Source organism: Electrophorus electricus, chromosome 11 (genome assembly GCF_041902795.1).
Source record: "Electrophorus electricus isolate QZ-2024a chromosome 11, ASM4190279v1, whole genome shotgun sequence".
In the NCBI taxonomy this organism is placed as follows: domain Eukaryota; kingdom Metazoa; phylum Chordata; class Actinopteri; order Gymnotiformes; family Gymnotidae; genus Electrophorus; species Electrophorus electricus.
This window is the reverse complement of record NC_137507.1, coordinates 24713792-24733614: the sequence shown is the minus strand read 5'-3', so window position 1 is coordinate 24733614 and position 19823 is coordinate 24713792. Positions and strand designations below refer to the sequence as shown.

At 43.5% G+C, this 19823-nt stretch overlaps 1 protein-coding gene across 4 annotated transcripts; it reads left to right on the top strand.

Annotated features, from left to right (window-relative positions):
- Positions 1-54: 54 nt before the first annotated feature.
- ahrrb (aryl-hydrocarbon receptor repressor b) lies at positions 55-19684 on the top strand. 4 transcript variants are annotated; one of them, XM_027021164.3, is made up of 10 exons: positions 55-840; positions 977-1059; positions 1349-1437; positions 2154-2338; positions 12241-12347; positions 13271-13360; positions 15050-15161; positions 15537-15670; positions 15908-16089; positions 17810-19684. In XM_027021164.3, exons 3-10 carry the CDS (start codon positions 1376-1378, stop codon positions 18789-18791), a joined length of 1854 nt encoding a protein of 617 aa, XP_026876965.2. In that variant the 5' UTR covers positions 55-840; positions 977-1059; positions 1349-1375; the 3' UTR covers positions 18792-19684. The 4 variants fall into 4 exon arrangements, with proteins under 4 accessions (XP_026876965.2, XP_081579876.1, XP_081579875.1 ...); XM_081723750.1 differs by having other exon boundaries at positions 55-209; positions 615-1059; positions 1297-1437; positions 17810-19683; XM_081723749.1 differs by having other exon boundaries at positions 55-360; positions 615-1059; positions 1297-1437; positions 17810-19683.
- The last annotated feature ends 139 nt before the right edge of the window (positions 19685-19823 follow it).

The following is a 19823-nucleotide window of genomic DNA, read 5'->3' as shown; positions in this document are numbered from 1 at the left end:
TTGTATACACAAGATGGCGCAATTTCCGTGCGTCCGGACGTAGATGTGCAGGGATTCTTGGCCAACAGTCCGCTAAACGTTTAGCCTGTATCAAACTAAACAAAGACGCTATGGGAAATTTGAAGTAACCTGCGCATCTATCCTTAGGCTCAACGACTTTGAGCTCTTTCTGCTTGTGGACAAATCGTTGATGTACGCTTTGGCAAACGGTATGGTTTCGTTTAATTTTAAGTGAACTGATTTAATGCCCCAAAAGCATCGGACTATGGCCGTGCACCTAAACATTAAAAAAAATATTTCTATATGAGGGTCTTCACTCGCCGCTAAATTATACCTGCATCCAGTCAAACAACCCTGAGGGTAAGAGTTACTAGGTGTGGATTTGTTTTCTTCTCATTTATATAAAACTTCAGCGTAACCTAACCTTTCGCCATACGTTTTGTTATGACGGCGTCACTCGTGAAATGTGTTGTCCCGTTATCTTGCTGCAGACGAAGCGGTTCGTAGGTCATAAGCAGCCCCTTAGGAAATGGCACAAAGACTACGGCGATACATGCCCACTGTTCTCTTTGACACTGCTCTATTGTTCTAACTTTTTCCATTCCCTTTTAAAGTTGCTTATTTCGAGCAACAGGCGAGTTGAAACTGCTTCTCGTCTCGGACCTTTGCTATTAACTGGCGATTGCGACAGCTGCAGCATACAGCCGCTGCGTCTGGACGCGCGTGCAAGGGCGCGCGAAAGGACGTGCGAGTCCTGAAACATCGCGTGCGAAGCTCGAGTCGTGTCACGCAGAGGAATCCTCCACCTGAAAGAAGAGGATGGAAACGCCACCCAAGCGGGTATAAAGCATCAAAGTACAGCTGTCAACTCGCTTTTCAATTACTCAAAGCTTACACGCAGAACTCTCTTTTTTAGAGGAAGATGTTTATTTGATTTTGGAGAACAAGTAGCCTGAAATAACTATTTATGCTGTAGGTGTAAAAATCGTATGCAACATTATATTCTCACTCGAGGGAAGAGCAGTTTTATTACCCGAGAGCCCTTTTGGTTAACTTTTGGTAAGTAAAATGCTTTTTGCTTTTGTATGTTATAATTGCGCGGAGCTATCTGTGCTCTATACCGGTCTTTGCAGTGTTTAGAAATTGGTTATTGATCGAAAAAGAAAGTTTTGATAATGGAATGTGTTTCGGTTTTACGCTACTTGTTTAGCAGTCCTAGTTTCTTCTACATTTTAATGGAAACTTAAGTGTGAGGTAAAGCTCTGCTCAAAGCCTTCTTACCTCTCCTGTCCAAAGATATGAGGCGTTTTCAGTGAGAACTTAACAGGTGCCTGATGACTTTTGTTAGTGACTAGCCAAACATCAACTGCAAAGCATGATTCCACCTGGGGATTGCCTGTATGCTGGACGGAAACGGAGAAAGCCCATTCAAAAACAGTTGAGTAATCCCCTGTCTACAGCCGCATTTCTAAAAGTAGCTAAATCTTTACCACTTATGATACTTCACAAGTTTTCTTTGTCTGGAATCAGTGTAGATGTTTTGAGTAAGACTCATACCACCTTATTGATTAGGTTCAAATGACATTTTAAAATTTGTAAATATGTAGGCTACTGTTGTGGTACAGCTATTCCTGCTTGTGTATTTCTATGTCATAAGACATGCATGGTCTGATCTGTTTGTTTATATTAGTTTGGAAGTTATTTATGAGCTTTATTTTTTAGATAATGCATAAGAACTAAAATCGTTAATTAACTATACTTAATGATAATAAAACAGTAACAAATGAATGTTTTCTATGTTTTCGGTTGTTTTTTTTTTTGTATGAATTAGTTATACAAAACCTCTTGACTGTTTTGGTATGATTTCTAATTTGTGGTTTTCAGATTTGTTTCAATTTGTGGATTTTCAAAAAAGGTTTTGCACTAACCTTTTAAAGCTCAAAAAGCAGAGATTATAACCTCACAATATCCTGTATGTTCCATACAGTATTAGGGTATTCCTACAAATCGCACGTAGATCTTTGCGGTTTCTTTTTGAGTGGGACTAGATCATAACGCAAGTTTATGTTTTAATTTCCGCTACCTCATTTCCGATCCTCATATGGTGGTAGGGCAAGGTTGTTTGTGACTTTCTTTCCCTTAATTTCCAACAGAAAACCTGCCACAGCAGCGAACCAGAAGCCCAACCCGTCTAAGAGACACCGCGACCGGCTGAACGCGGAGCTGGACCGCCTGGCCGGACTGCTGCCCTTCACGCCAGATGTCATCTCCAAACTGGACAAGCTGTCTGTGCTGCGGCTGAGTGTGAGCTACCTCCGCGTAAAGAGCTTCTTTCATGGTAAGATCAGTGACTCATCCCAGATGGCCCAGTAAATGTCATCAGAGGTTTTGTAAATTCACTGGAAATGTTCCAGGATGTGGTACCCACACGACTTTGTTGCGTGTTGGGCTTATATTAGCAGTCTCAAGGTTTCATTGCACTGAAATGCCTGTGTTTCTGTGTGTGTGTGTGTGTGTGCGCGCGCACACACACACACATAAATGACAAGTACAGAGTAAATGAGTAATTAAGAGAATGTTATGAAATCCAGCAGTATACTTTCATGTAGCTGTTTTCTTCCACATATAATAAATCTATTGAATATAAGCTGTCTATTAAGGCTAAGTGCTTTAATGGTTCCCACTGAGTTTGCTGACCTCTCTCTGGAAACACACTGTTAACAGCCTAGAAATGTAACAGAAAAAAGAACAATGGATCATCATTTTAAAAGCAAATGGATGTCATCTGAATTTTCTGAAGTTTCTGATGGGTCTGCATATTTCTGTTTTTTTGGTTTTTTTTTGTCCACAGCGATTTAATTCTGGAAGGGATATATTAGGCTAGGAACTGAAAATGAGCTTGCTTTTCTTTCTCTCTCTCAGGCTCTAAGACTGTGGTAGATAGAATGACAGGTCTATACACTAAATGTGGCTTGTCTGGAATGCTAAAGTAGTTATGCTGTGGGCTAATACATGAATTTAGCTCTGACTCTCGCTAACACCACAAGACTGACACACCCTGCAGAGGCTGAGATGTGCATTGTTATACTTTCTAAGTATGAATATAGTACGAGTAATAAGTATGACTGACTATAGTTCTGTATGGTGTCTGGGGTATTTGGGTGTGTGTGTGTTTGAGGAGTACTATATACTGAGTGAAGAGTGAGACTGGCTGTATGTGCATGCATATGGGTGTGGTTGCACTTGTTTATGTGTATGGCAGATTTGACCCATGTGTTTTCCTATTCTGACAGCTTGCGACCATTTTGGATAATGAAAGCCATAAATGTCAGAAGTGCCTTGATAGCATCATTTATATTGCACATGACCCTGAATGCAGTGTTATTAAAAATCATGAATAACAGGCATGCTGTCGCCTTGATCTTTTGCCTTATGAGTGATTGGTAGTCATCTTACGTTTGAACATTTCAGACTCCCCTTTTCTTCCAAACTCATCTTCTCATGGTCACCTGTGCCTTCAGCCCTGTCCTGCTCCTTTCCAGTTGCCTTGATTCAAGCAGTGAAATGTGGTCAGACTAAAAATAATTATAGCAAGCACTGTGTTGACGTGCGAAGACCTTATAGTTCAATGTGGAACAACAGAAAAAAAAGAGGCATTGAAAAGGCAGCTGGACATTTTAAAAGTGAGAGAGGGTTTTAATATATGAATCATCTGTATTTATTACAGCAATATAAACATCGTGTACTCATATCTCCATGTCCCAGGAGATTTTTAGAATGTCCTTTCCACCTTATTCACTTGATGAGGGGTGAAGTTTTCAAACAATACCTGATCTGACTATTGTCCCCCATAACATGAAACCAAATCCCGGTTAAAAGTTTTGTGTTTTGTCTTCTATTGAATAGTTTGGAGCATGACAAAGGTCATGAACTTATGACCCCAAACCTTGTCTGGTCTGTATGTGCGGTGTTTATGTTCGCTGCCATAGAACATCGCAGGAAACACATCAATAAAAATATAATATAATTGAGCTATAATAAAGATACTTGATCCTTAGGGAAGCCTGTCAAACTGCGTGTGTTCACCACATTTGTGGAATGCTCATCTTCTGATTTACAGTGTTGACCGTTTTCATTTTGATGTTTTATTTCTGGAGACAAGAAGAGAAAAAAAATCAACTGAAATTTAGTCCTACTACTTCCTCAGAAACATGCGACTAATGTTTCTGGGTGCCATTCGCAGCCATCTCTTTAGTCATTGAGTCCTTCTTATAGCTACAACCCCAAGAGCTCGTGCTTTACGTGACAAGCGGTTTAAATACTCATGTCAACACTATAGTGTTGTTCTTTAGCTTGACAAAATACATCTTAAATATGTTAACCTCTAGGCTTTCCAAATCATAAAGTATCCACTGATGTTTTTATAATAAATTCTAAAGGTAAAAGAGTTTATATGTTCAGTGCTCTACAGCTCTGTTTCTGTTACTGTCAGAGTAAAGTCATTAGTAATGGCAGGGAATTTTAGTTGTAGAACAATGACCTCTCCCAGTTTGTTGGTATTTTCTCCTTTTGCATATTACATGTCTGTCTGGGAGTCTAAAGTTTCCTATTCGTCCCCACTGATTATACTGCTGCCTCACGGCCCAGTGCCTGGGCAGTTTTTTGAGGTGCCTTTGTGCTCCGTCGCGGCGGAGGAAACTGCCCTGCCAAAGATCCGTCTCCGTGCTCCTTCGGCTGCCGTGTCACTTGGTGCCAGCAGGACGGGACCCTGCTTTCCCCATCTGAGCCATTTTTAGGCACATGTGAGTGATTTATTGGGTAAAACTTTTCCACTGTGTGCCTGATGAGATCTGATCACTTCCAGCAAGTGTGTATTTCACCTGGCTTTATCCCTTCAAGCCGTGTGTGTGGTGTGTGGGTGTGTATGTGTGTCTCACACACACACACACACACACACACACACACACACACACACACACACACACACACACATATATACATATATATATATATATATGTATATATATATATATATGTGTGTGTGTGTATATATATATATATATATATATATATATATATATATATATATATATATATATATATATATATATATATATATATATATATAAAATCTCACACACTATATACACAGTGTGCTTTCTGGTGTTGTGGAGGAACGACATTAAATCTACACAGGAGAGGAGCAAGCTGGGTTGCACTCTGGCACATGAGGGAGTAATCGAGCTCCACATGGAGAGGCCGGCAGCCGCCAAGAGAGGGGGCTTATGGGTAATGAATGCACCAGTGCCTACCGAGGGAGTGCTTGCGTGACTGCTTCCTGGCAAAGTCCCATGTCCTCAGGCTTTGTGTCTAGCTGACTAGAGGTCGGTCCCCCCCGAAGTGGTTCAGCACCGCTGCTGTTTTGCTTCTGGGTGCTTTGGCTTAGATGTGGTCAGGCCACAAAAACAACCTGCTTGCCATTCTTAAGCGTCATATCTGAACCCAATAATGACGAGCAGTCCTTCTCTAAATTTCTCGAGCTTTGAATCGAGTAATTGATCTGAAACGAATGTGGCGCACTGTGCTTGAGGTGGTGCCAGGTTTGTGGGTATTGCCACAGTAAACCTCTGGGTGTGTTGCATTACAGCCCAGAGTCAAGTAATGCACTCCTTCAGTCATCTCATTCTTACCTTTTGGGGAGTAGCTCTGTAATTATTACACTGTAGCAAATTAATTTCAGATTGAACCATTTTTTCAAGCAGCCCAAAATTACTTCCAGCATTTGTGTCCCCTTCAGCAACTTCTCTTTATTGGGAAAACGACAATTTTAAAAATGCGAAAGCCACACATCTCTCAAAAGACAAAAACTCTTGGGAATCCACCAGGCCTGACCCATCTGAGGAGCTGAGGGCGGCATCCAGGTGTGTGGCGTTCAGATCGGCACCTGACATCACTACGCTTTCTTTGGCGGATCATGGGGAATGCAGATGAGCGGAAATCCCACTGCAGCTGGGATGTCTTACGAAACACTGCCCTGCTCCCCGTGAATGACTAGGGTTTATTTCTACTGTGCATTAAAAGCACAACCTTTTCGTGAGAAATGGCTAAGCCCTTTTATTCCCCGTATGCCTCTGTCTTTTGTGTCTGGCTTATCACCCATTTGGAAAGGTGTTTCACATACCCTGAAGGAGAGGGAGCGTGATTTTAAATGTATTTTTCATTTTGACGACGATAAATTCTCAGGCATGCCCTTTTTCTCGGTGGCATCTTTTGACTAATGGAAAATCCCTCTTTATGCAGATCTGGTCACAGCGTAGAGATTACTGTTAGGCCATGGCACTGAAAGTAACAGCATTCAACCTAAATAACATTTTATTATTATTCTGGGGTTTGTGTTCGTTGGCAGCTGAAAGCGCTTCATCTGCACACAATCCCGTGCCGTCCAGCAGTAAACGACCCGAAATATGTTACGAAGGAGCTTGGAGTAAAGTTCTGGTGCACGACAGCTGCAGCGATGCACTTCTGACTTTTTTACTTTTCACTTTGTCTGCAGATGATTATTAATGAGCCTTAGACGTTCACTCTCTTTACTGGGACCAAAGCGCGGAAGGCTGTGTGGTTCAAACACAGGGCTTCTCTTCCCACAGCCCCGTGATGATGAGGGGCAAGCGCTCAATGACAGCAGATGATGGGCAATGCCGATGTAACTGCTCCTGGCGACTCAGTGAAGCACTGGGATGATTTCACTGTCCCGTGGAGGGTCTGCCCACTGATTACGGTGCCAGATCATGACGCTCAGTAGATGAATCACGATTTTGCACTAGTTAATCATAACTAATCCACTTAAGATTTTCCTCGATTACTTTTCTAATCAAAGACTTCCTGATTGATATCTGTTTTATTGAACCACATCTTCACTGTGATTCTAGATGTCTTTTTTTTTTTTTAAATCTTTTTTATCAAAGCAAGTGATCAATAGGAGGCACAACCATTAGGCCAAAACCCTAATGTGCAGAACTCTCCGGCCTGTGCAGATGTCATGTAAACACCTGGTCACACATTTTCATATTTCATGAAAATATTTAACATATGAATTATTTGCTTTAGGATTGCTTGCCGGGACAAGCAGCCGATTTATTCAGAGGAATTGTTCTAAGCTTTGGTGTTGTGTGCTCAAATAGACAAATAGAGCCACAAAGCCTACTCTCGTCACTTTCTCCTCGAAACAACAGGGGACAAAATAGAATAGTAGTGCTTCCTGTGCCTCGGGTGGCGGTATCATGCTGGCATTGTGATGGCTGCGTTGGCCCTTTAAGAGACAGTTCGTGTAGTTGGGCTGGAGTAAGACAGAGCTTGCGTGACTGTAACAGACCGGGCCCTGACCTCAGAGAGATCCGTATGAAAAACGATCCGGATCTGTCTGTCAGAGCACCGGAGACCAGCACTGCAAAAATGAGTCCACACACTGCCTTCTTCTGGACAGATTCCTCTTCTTCTCCTCAACATTTCCTGGTCTCCTCTGTCTCTGTCTGTCTTTATCCATCTGTCTTTGCTTATTTCATCTGTCTTGCATAAATATACATATTATATACATATTATTAAATATGAATCTACATATTATGAGCCTCATGAATCTAGTTACCTTTAGACTGGCAAAATTAGGTCCTTTTGTTTGCACGGTCAAGGCTTGCTTTGCGAGGGGACTCGTTATATTACTCTATGGGAGTAAAAATGTTTCTGTTTTTATAGTGAAGACTAGATCATCTTTTTAGTCTTGGCCATCAGGGCCAAAACGTTGTCCTCCATAATGTTTACAGTCCGCAACTGAACCATAAACGTCAATACCTTACCATTCAAAGGCATAAGAGGCATGTTTGATTCTTAAAGTCACCTTTAAGAAAGTGTGCACGGAATCCAAACAGCGGGGTTGAACCGGTTGAACTTAAAGGGGGGGTGGTGGTTGGGGGGTGGGGGTCGGAGAAACCTAAACTCGCTCAGAAATGCTTTCACCGAGGACTTAGTAGTACTTGACTACAGGTAGTTGAGGAGTAAGGTTCAACCAGACTTTAACTGTTGCTTCATTATAACCTCTCACTGTTGCTCTGGCTTGACCTGCTCCAAGCCCTTCTGCTGCTGTTCAGTGAACCTTGATCTGCTGACAAATGTGAACAGGTAGCGAGTGAAGCGCACAAGTGTGATTTATAGTCCTGGTTCTCATCAGCGGGTATCCACACAGCACTGATGAACAGCTATGCTGTTCATCTGTCCTACCTGTTCATTAGTATTGGCGAAATATCTGCAGTAGGCTACATTACCTTTGGCTGCAGTGACACCTAAAAGTAAAAAAAAAAAGTAAGCGGCTGCCGAGCCGTTCCCCTGAAGTTGAATTTGTGGGCTGAGGACTTGATCTGGGTTCCAGGTCTTTGGACGCTGTATGCTGGGAGGTAAAAGCTAGGATTGGGTCAAGTGCAGTGTTTGGCAGCAGAACTATTCTGTTCCTCGCTATATAAGCTAGCTGGGGCATAAACACACATCTGCTCGTAAAAACCAAACATCGGCTGTGGAGAGCGCGCCTGGTTTTCATTTCCGTCTTGTCATCGAAAAACAAACCAGCAGTGAGATGCAACGAGGGGGCCGCTGCCTGGCGGAGGTGGTCCACTACGTGGGGACAAGCGTCCTGTTAAAGTAGCTTATCTGCTTACCTTTAGGAGACCACCTGCAGGTTTTGGCTCTGGGTTAGGAGTGAATCAATGGAGAATGATTTGTCTTCTGAGAAACCGAAAGTTGCAATACGTTAAAACGCACTGCCCCATTTTGCAGCCTTCAAGATCAGTGTTGTTAAAATGTTGATATGGATATTGCAAAAACGATTAAACGTGTGTGTGTGTGTGTGTGTGTACACACGCATGCGGTCCGGGGGTGTGGAGTGTCACACCATAAGTGAACCTGATCACTATAGAAGTAGTTCCTCAGCAGGCTTTTAACCTCAAGTGTTCAGTCCAAACTGAAAGCTTATTGAAGCCCGTTGAAGAGATCGTTCTTCACAGCCTACCGCTCGTTCACTCTCACCCCGGGGGGGTTGTTTTGGGGTAAGAGGAAGGCCAGCTCCGCTCTGGCGTGCCGTGTCTACACGTCTGCAGCACTCCCCCAACCTCTGCTCTCCCTCCCTCTCATTCCAGAGAGGTGAAGGATTAAGGATCATCTCAGGATGAATTGGAGAAGGCCTCACCTGGCCCTTCCTTTACGAGTGTCTTCGCTTTGTCCGTCAGCCCCACTTCTCCACTCTTGACTTTTCTCTGGAACTGATGGGAAACTGTCGCAGCAAACATAAATCAGGTGAAATCACTTGCTTCTCCTGCACAGCTGCGGGGATCTAACGCAAACTCCTCTCTCCCGGTCGCCATTACTCCACACAGCCTCGATTCGCTCTGCTCAGGAAAGTGCTAATTGACCTTTTGCTTTAAAATGACTTAATGTGACATTGTCACATTATCCTATTAAAAATATGATGCGAATTAATGGAAGACAAAAATGTCTTTGCCATGCATTTCATCCATGTCAGTGACCGGATGATCTTAAGTCGTAACGCTTCTCCTCTTACCTGGTACGGTACATGCCAAACAGGCCTTGTGGGAAAGTGTCCATGACACTTTAGCTGCTTCCAGTTCAGAATTTTTTCTCACTCTTGCAACCCTCCTTCACCCTTAAAGCAAAGATGCACTCACACCGACAGATAAAGGCACTGAACACTGATGTAGAGTCTGCCCAGCCCAAAAAGTCCATTTGCAGCTGGGCAGGCGACTTGGCGAGAACCTTTTGTAATGCGCTGTGGGCGTAGCCAGGAAAACACGTCAGTTCATCAGTTTAATTTGTATACTGTACATGTGATACCTGCGTGAGAAGGATGCTGACTAACAAGTGCTCGTGGGCCAAATTCATGACCCTGTCAGTAATTAAAAAAAGAGAAAGTGAATATCCGAATCGCACTACACCTTCGGTTTAGAGTCGGGATGGCCGCTCAGTGACTCAGTTTCCATCATCTCTCCCGCTTTGATATTTTGTGCTGCTTCCATAGAAATCTAGAGCAGTAAATGTGTTTCTCCAATAGAAACAGACTTGCTCTCCGTGACTGGGCCCAGCATGCCACGGATTTCAAAAGCATGGCTGTAATTTTTTCCGTCCTGTGTCAACAGCCACCGTACAGCCTCCTTTGTATATATATGGATGTATCCGTGTGTGTGTGTGTGTGTGTGTGTGTGTGTGTGTGTGTGTGTGTGTGTGTGTCGGCTCTGAGCTCTCATCCCATTCTTCTATAAGAGAGAAAAGAATTTGAGCCATTGCAAAGAAAACCATATATCAGCCATTCCTGCCTTTTTATGTAATCAGTTATTTTAGTTCTTGATTTTGTACAACCTTTACATTAAAATTACATTAAAATGCTAAATATGCTTTATTAAGACATACCTTACTTCATTCATGTGGGCATTTAAAAATAAAACTTGCAATAACTCTTTATATTATCATTTTTGATTTGTAGAATATATTCAGAAGAGCAGTATTATAGATGTATATGGTCCTGTACTAGTATTTCACACAGAAGGATACATTGCTATGTAGACTGGGGTCCAGTGCATTGTTTAACATCTTACACAAAAACTCACTTAAAATGGTCTACAGGGATGTCAGTCTATGGCCATAGATTGTACCTTTTAAAAAGGGAGGCCAGTTTCGTCACATTCGAGTTAGTAAATAGGTGAGGAGTGAAGATCTCCTCCAGTTTCGCTGGTAAATACGTCTGTGCCGTGAGCGCGCAAATAGAGCTGAGGGTCCGGGGTTTGGACGGTGGGCCGGTAGTGGTTGGAAGAGGGAGGCTGCAGTTTTGCTCTTTGACCAGTAGGGTGCACTCTTACAATTACTGAAAATTGAATGGTACGCTCATATAAACCAAACCAATATAATAAACCAAACTTGAACTTGATATACAGCGACTGTGAACAAAAATGGTTCGTAATTAACTGGTTTATACAGTTTTGCTATCTTTTGGCAATAATCTGAAATAATCTTGCTCACCAAGAACTTTATTAGAAACATTTTTACACTTACTATACTCGCCAATTTGACATACATATTATTGGTAGGTTTTTCCAATGTAGAAAAACAGGCTGTAGCTCATCTGTTAACTTCCTCACGGACATTCTCAACACAGCATCAACACATGCACGGCAGTGCCGTGCTGGAGGGTGTCTCGGGTGCAGAAGCGTTAGTGGGTTTTTTTACTTGGGTCAGTTTAACTGCCCCCCCCCCCCCAAAAAAAAAACAACAATCTCAAATGTGTTTACTCCACAGTGAAACTCAACATGCATAGCTCTGTAAATGTTCTTGCAGTAACCCTGTGATCATCATCAAGCATCTAAACCTAGGAAAGAAAAGCGAACGTTCTCATGCCATTGGCCACAAAAAAAACATGTTGAGCTGAGGGAACGTTCCGCACACAGCCTGTCCTTTAGTGCCACTCTTCACCATAGAGCCGGGGCAGAGGAATTCGGCCCTTTTAATCTGCAGAGCAAACGCAGGCCACTCGACCTGTCGTATTCCGCAACGGCACGCACGCTCGGAGTTGTTTTTTCCGACTCCCTCGACCAGTCACGGAACGGCGGCGTGGCGAGCTCTGAGAAAGCCATCAGGAGCAGAATCTCAGAGAGGAAAAAGTGACGCCGCAGACCTCCGCACCAGGCTGATGGCCCGGGGGCTGGAATCCCACACAGACTGACACTGTGGCCTGGGAGAGCAGGGCAGGATGCGGCTATTGCTGCTGGAGTCTGGAGAGTTGGGGCGGGGGCGTTGGAGGCAGGGGCTTACTGTTGACCACTAAGGGGAACTATGACCGCCAAGTACACTGCAATTCACCACCCCTGACAGTTCATTCAGTTTAGTGTTTTACACTGCATGCTTATGGTTTACTGTGTACAGTGTGTGTGTGTGTGTGTGTGTGTGTGTGTATACTATCCAAGGCTGACTAAGAGTGTGATCTGTTGTTTTATGTCAGGAGTGTGTGTACATTGGAGAAAGATGTTTTTAAAGTGGACTCCTTGGTGGATTTGCTGTTCTCCAAATGTAATCGTAAACCTCTCCACATACCTCATTCGGAAAGGTTTGCCTTGGCTACATGCATGGAACCCATATCTATCTCTCTCTCTCTCTCTCTCTCTCTCTCTCTCTCTCTGCCTTGTTTCCACACAGCTATTCAGGAGAAACCGTGCAGAAAGAACAGCATTGAGGCCTCCAGCCCGGAGTTAAGAAAACCCAGCCTGGGAAGCAGCGTTCTAGAGAGTGATCTTCTGCTCGAGGTGAGAGAGGTGGATGGGTGTGTGAGCTATCATGGGGATGGAGTAGGTGTGGGGGATTTCGATCTGCTTGTCCCAGGCTGACCCTGTTGATGCAAAGCAGCCTGATAACAATACAAAACAAAAGCCCTTAAAATTAATGTTGGAGGATAAAAGTCAGATAAATTGTCATGTGATTTATTCTGCAAATGTAAATGACATAGAAATCCTTAAAGGAGGTGTGGGTGTGGGTGTGTGGGTGTTGGGTGTGCGCGTGTGTGAGTTTATTGAGTGGACATATACCATAATACTGTCAAACACTGCCTCACCCCACCATAGCCATCAACATAGCATTTCTTAACTCTTCAGCAGTAGAGAGAGGAAGCTCTTACGGACATATTTCCAGGTATTTTCTAGGAAACATAGTGTTGAACGTTATTAGAACAGTGAAGTGGAAAGAGTAGCTGAAGTATTTCCTTCCTTTATTCACCTTTATAGCATTTCCTCTCTTACCACAAAACAGCCTAGCGACCAGCCCTGTGTGGCACACAAGAGGGCGTTGTCTCTGTGCCACGGGGCAGGGAGGGGAGGGGAGGGAAGCTAGCACTGACCCCGGAGTGACCCAGCCAGCTTCGGGGTGGGGGTGAGGTGGTACAGCAGCGTCACGCGGAACGTCCCACGCCTGCACCCTTGCACGCTCGCTAGATAAAAGCGGCATAGACTTTCCGCCTCCTTCCTCCGGGGTTGATGGGCTAGGGGACCGTCTGTGTTATGCCCGGTGACTTTGCCACGCTGGAGGAACTTGCAGCATCTCAGTATAGGATAACGGAGCTTTCACACATATATGTAAGGTCTTTATTGATTGATACAAGGTAACTTCAAGGCAGGTTCTTTTGATCTGTCTGATCTTTTGATGGGTACTCATGCAGGTGATTCCTTTTCTCCAGTCTTTAACAGGGTTTGCTCTGGTTGTGAGCTCAGATGGAGTGATATTTTATGCCTCTTCCACCATCGCTGACTACCTGGGCTTCCATCAGGTAAATGTACATCCTCAGGACCAACAAAACTTTGGGCCTTTTTTTTTTTTTTTTTTTTTTTACCTTCAGGCAGGAATTTGTTTGACTGTGTTTAAACCGATACAGGCTAAGTACGTGGAACGATTTCAGAAGCGATCTTGACTTGTTGGAAGTTGTATTTTAAACTTTAGCTAAAGAGAGTGTAGTATGCAAAACAATTACCATTAAATACAAACGCTGATGAAAGGTATGATACAAACACCATGACCTGTATTGTTTTATCACTCCTGACAACTAGACACCTATCTCTAAGTCCTTCAATAAAATATTAGAAATCATAACAGCACGGAATGTGTCGGAGTCCTGGGAGATTGTGTTCCCTCTGCATGTGGAGTCTCCCAAGCTTCAGACATCAAACCAGCAATAATGTGTGTCTGGCCGTAAAAGGCCCAAGGCCAGGGCTGGCAACAGCTCGCCTCTAGTCTCTCCCACCAGGAAGAACCAAAATAGTCACCTCTCTTCACCCCATGGTTCATTCACAAGTCTGTTACAGGGGACCGGAGTGTCACGTTTCTTTGGCACCCGAGTAAAACAACTCCCTAAATAAAAGGAATGTGACTGGGTGACAGGAACTGAGACTGCACCGTTGGGCATGCGAGCGCGGCCTTGTGGGACAGAGCGTTTAGAGCAGTGCGTGACTCGGGCCGAGGATATAATGGAAAGGTTGAACATTTTAGGAGTTTTGTTGTTTTATAAACTGAGTACAGCCGTAGCTTGGGGAGTTATGAGTGTGCTAGCCTTTCACGCCCCCCGCCCCCCCCCCCATCTCTTTCATCATCAGAGCAGGGATGTATCTTTCCTCATGCAAGCAGAATTGGTGTCACGCGACACAAAAACATGTCTCTAGCCCCACATCCTATTGTAAAGAGGAAAATCCCTCGAACTGGCAAACTGTGGCATTCAGCTCGTTAAAATATTTTAACATGGCTGATGATAAAATACAGCCATCAGGAGCCAGTTAGCACCAGACAAGTGTGAGTGCATTTAACTGGTCCCCAAAATTGTTAGTAAGTCGACACCATTAGAGTTGTTGATGGCCAATCACAGTCTTGAAAGCAGCAAGGAGTAGCAAGAGTCTAACTGTTCTGTCAGGGAGAATATTTGGGGAGAATACTCAGGGAGAATACTTGGAGAGAAAACTTGGGAAGAATTATAATAACAATAATAATAATAATTATTATAATTAGTTACATTTATATAGTGCCTTTCTCAGACTGAAGGACACTTTACAGACAGAACACTCTCTTGTTGAATTTAGGCTGTTCTCGAGTGACCCATGGCATTCATGTAGGAGCAAGAGTGTTTCAGTTTTCTTTTGCCCTTTACACAGAAAACATTTCTTCAAGATTAACGAGACTTCTTCAAGAGTGTGGCATTAAGCGCGGACTTTCCGAGTGAGTGCGTCCTTTCTGTAAGCGGGACAGGAGGACGGCGGCATCGGCTCTGTGGCTTTCTCGCCACCGGCACTAGCGGCGTTGGTCCAGCGGGCAGCTGCCATGCACTGTTCACCCAACATACCAACTGACCGCTGCTGCGGCCAAACACAAAGGTCCCAAACACAAAGGCCATAATTAAAGTTGCGTGTGTGTGTGTGCGCCTGTGTGTGTGCGCGCCTGCGTGTGCGTGTGTGTTTTTTCCTCTCTGTGACAGACGGATGTGATGCACCAGAACGTCTTTGATTACATCCATGTGGAAGAGAGGCAGGAATTTAGAAGACAGCTCCACTGGGCTATGAACCCCAGCTCACAGGAGGACCATGCTGGTGTGTGTGTGTGTCTGTGTGTGTCTGTGTGTGTGTGTGTGTGAACCCTAGCCACACAGCTAAAGCCCTATTGGTGAACTAACTGTGATTGATAAGTCCAAGCACTAACACGATTTTGTACTCAGTTCCATGCAGCCTGTTACAGAATAACTTTCATTTAATACCTTGTGTGACATAATTTGCTTTCAATTGATGTAGTCTGAGTTTTGTCCGATATAAGGCCACCGTCATGTACGTAGCGCAATGTCTGAATTAGTGTTAACTTCTGAACAAAGGCAAAACGATACTGGGTGCGATCAGTGAATGTGTCCCAGTGCTTCTTAATCGCTTGCAATGCCTTTAGTATGTAACTGCGGTTTGTGCTTGATGGCGTAGGCGAGGACTTCGTGGCGAGAGGTCTGAGGAGCACTCCGGAGGCGGGCAGCGTCCCTCCTGAACTCGCGCCGTTCCTCACGCGCTGTTTCGTCGTTCGAGTGCGCTGCCTGCTCGACACCACCTCCGGCTTTCTGGTAGTCACGCCGGCCTCGCGAGCTTGGCTCTGTTTAGTTCTCTTCGAAAACGACATCCTGTGAGAGCCTGTATTGAATTGCTGAACGTAACTGAATGGGGGTGCCTAAAAATGTCTGGAATGTCGTTTGGGGTTGGCACTACAACACGTTAGGAACCACAACTTGACCTGTGCCCTTTTACACGCTTGTGAGTTTGTGTGAGTTCGCAGTGATAATTGGATGGTCTCTCCCCCTTAGAACATGCAGTTCCAGGGTAGTCTGAAGGTCCTACAGGGTCAGATGAAGAAAGCAGAGTGTGGGACTCTGCTGCCCCCTCGGCTGGCGCTGTTCTGCGTGGCCACGCCCCTCGTGCTGCCTTCCATCGAGCTCAAGATGAAGAACACGGTGATGAAGAGCAAGCTTAAAGGCCCCAGCAGCAGGTTTGAACTTCAGAGCTTTTCTTTCAGAGCTCAAGTTGGAGTATTTGAACAACTCATTTATAGCTGTGAGCTATAAAAATAGGCTATGTACAGCTTCTAATTTTGGCATTAGTAGCCAACAATAATTGATGTCATGGATAATTGTATTATCTCATTGCTTTTCAAGGGTGGGAGTCAATAGTTATATTTAATCAGTTACCAGTACTAAGCTATCATTTGATGGATATGTACTTTGATGGATATGTACGATTTTAAATACTATTAAAGGATTACATTTTACCTACATATATTTTAGCAGTGACCTTTTTTTCAGATACATAGTTACATAAATTGTCATATTGGGTTAAAAAAATTCGTTTTCAGAAATTTTTATATAAAAAACAAACAAACAAACACCCCCCCCCCCCCCCACATTACCAATATCAATAGTGAAATTAAGAGCTGATGAAGCCAAGGAATCCGTATCATCACAGACATGAGAGAAACATAAATAAATAAAAATAGAATGAAAAAAGTCATGCCAAACAAAGAAAAGATAACTAAAACAGGAGATCAAGGGAAGATGGACGACCAAATACGTGTTGTGACCAGTGGCAATGTCCTATCAGGTGTTGTCTTCCTTAAATTCCCAATTAACTGACTTTAAATTTAGAATTCTGAATAGCAATTAAAGATGCAGACTCAGGAATTGGTGGAAGAGAACAGCCAGTCCCGCTCTTTATTGCAAGTTAACATGCATTTCAGGCGCCCTCCAGAGAATGTCTGAGCAGAATTCTAGTTTTTATATACTTTTCCAAGGCCGATTATATAATTGCCCCGCGTTTTTTTTTTTTTGTTTTTTTTTTACATATTGACCTTTGAGGTTTCCACCATAATATCCAAATCATGCATTATTTACCACTGTGCAGATTGATATTTAATACTTATACCAGCTGAAGTTTGGTACCATTACATTCAAATGAGAGGCTTCTCTTTAAAAAAAAAAAAAAAAAAAAAAATTCTAATTTTGCCCACCTACTATTGATGACACTTGATACCTGTTGCTAAAACAAACTGGAATAATCCACTTTGCTCCTGTGGCCTTTGCTCCAGTGGCCTTGAAGCTCAGTCAAATGAATGACTAGTGTCATGACTTAGGTTGTCTTAGGAAATTAGCAGAATAAGAATTAAAATACCAATATCAAAAAGGAGAATCACCACATGATAATACAAGTTAAATTTTATATTCAAACTCAACCTTTTTTGGTAGAGACTACCTTTTCCTCCAAGTTCTTATTTATTTCATTTAAGTAGCAATATTTTACTTATGGTTGTAGGCAACACCACACATCTCTGTTAAGGTGTAGCAAAACTGCTTGGTCCCAAAAAGCACTGTGAAAAGTGTTGAACAAAAAGAACTGACTGTGTATCTGGTAGCATTTGTCGTGTGATTAGATATTATCTCGGAGAACATTTTACCATATAGGCCAAGGATGCCCAACACTGGTCCTGGAAGACTAGAGTACAGCACACTTCAGTGACCTTCCTGCTCAAACACACATCTTTCAATGCACAGGTTAATAATTATGTAGAAATGGTCGAGCAAGGAGTTCACCAAAGTGTGCTGGACTTCCAGTCCTTCGGGATCAAAGTTGGGCAGCCCTGCTCTAGACATGGGGGGTTTTGAACTTCTCCCACAGCTGCTATATTTATCCCCAAGGGGTTTTTTACTCTTTTGTAGTGAAAAGAGGCTTCATGGTTCCCGTGGCTCCTGTGATGTGGGGGGCATGCAGCTGCCCAGCACGCCCTTCAGAGACCACTGCCATGGGGGTTTGTGGTCAGCCCTTGCCAAAGAGGGCACCCAATTCAGGAGCAACAACGTCTACACCCGGGACGAGCCCCTCAACTTCTGCCTGTCCTCCACGGAGCTCCCCAAAGCCCAGGCCGCGGACAGTCCCTGGGACATGCGCTCGCTCTCACGCACTGCGCCCGCCAGCCCCTCCCCCGGCAAGTTCAACAAGCACACCCAACCCGGAACGTTCCGCATTTTGCCGGGTTGCTCTGCTGCGCCATCGCAGGGCAGGCACCATGGGCAGAGCGCGAGGGAGGCTTACATTGGGAAGGCGGAGAGCAGGTACACGGCACACAGTGAGAATAATCATGGCTTGCTTCTGCCCGAGACTGCCATTAAGACGGAGCACGACTCCGACTCGGAGAGCAGCTGCAGCGCCTACACCGCGCCCCATAACGGAGGGTGGCGCTACAGCTCCACCTTTCCCGAGGGACGGCAGTTGAAGATGGAGGAAGACCACTACAGTCACTACGGCCCGTGCCAGTGCAGCAAGGCTGGTGTTAGCCCTCCTGTCAACGGGCACCACAAGTATCTCTGCACGGGGGCCAGCAAACCCGCCATGTGCGTCCTCAACAAAGACATTGTGCATCCTGATCCTCCTGGCAACCAGGGCCCAGGCTGTCTCGACAACCATGAGTATGCAGACGGCTCAGCCGAACCCAAGGTCTTCATGCAGCTAGACTACATGCTGAGCTATGAGTTCAGGAGACACGGCCTTCTCCACTCCATCAAGAGAGAGCCAGCAGACTCCCCCCCGCCCTGGCAGGACAGCAGCCGTAACCTCAGTCGAGCACGCGCAGAAAGGAACATGTACAACTGTACAATGAACGCAGCAGCGAACAAAGCCAGTTCCTATTTGTACATGCAATAATCCCAAGAGCTAAATTCATTTCTGTGCAAGATATGCTTTTGAAGTCGAAGTGTATTAGACGTGTAGGATGAACTGCTCAGGTTTACCCCCTTTTGAGAGGCAAGTGTCCATAGCAATACTGATCTTTAAGGGGTTCTATATTTTGGCACTTTTTCAGTGATAAAGAAATATTAACATTTTGAATATATGTATGTAACATGTAATTATGTGATATTAAAACCCCTGTGTTAACTCGATAGGGATGAGTGTTTAGATTGCATATAATGTTGCATTGGATCTTCTCATGTCAGTGTCCAATGATTTTAAACTTTTTAGGTAAAAGAAATAGTGTTATTTTGGCTATGTCTTGTTGATACTTATATAATTTACTAAAGTTGGAAAAGAGACAGTTTTGGGGTAACAATAATCAAAAAGTAAATATATAGCAGTATTTTTTATGTTAGAGCATTTTTATCAAATATTTCTGGGTTTACAAGCACTAATGGTCCATCTGTGCTGTGTACCTGTACTGACTGTTAATTGTCTTTTTATGAATCATATGTTTTTGGAGTCTAAACATGGTTTACATACTCTTGTACACAATTTAGCTGCTAAGATACAATCGCTGAAACGTCTTTTACCATGCAAAGTGACATTTCCTGCAGAGTTGTTTTAAAATGGTGTAATTATAAGGATCAATATTTGCCGATTTGATTTGTTGGTTTCAGTTCCTTTTTGATACAGTCTTTAATACAGTTAATGCAAGGATGAATTAAATATAAAAACTAAATAAATAAAATGTAAGTTTTATGTTGTATTTTTATATTCATTGTATATATTGTTCCATACTTGATGTATAGTCTTTTCAATATACATTTTAAAATAATGTAAAAGATTAAATAGGGACACTTCATATTGGATCAGAAGTGTAATGTTTTATAAAATTCCCTAGCATACTCTAATAGTCCCCAAGAAAACCCTGGAAGAGCATAATGAAAGCATGCTTCTATTCCAAATGTCCATGCTTGTAGGGCGTTATGTACAGCTTTGAGT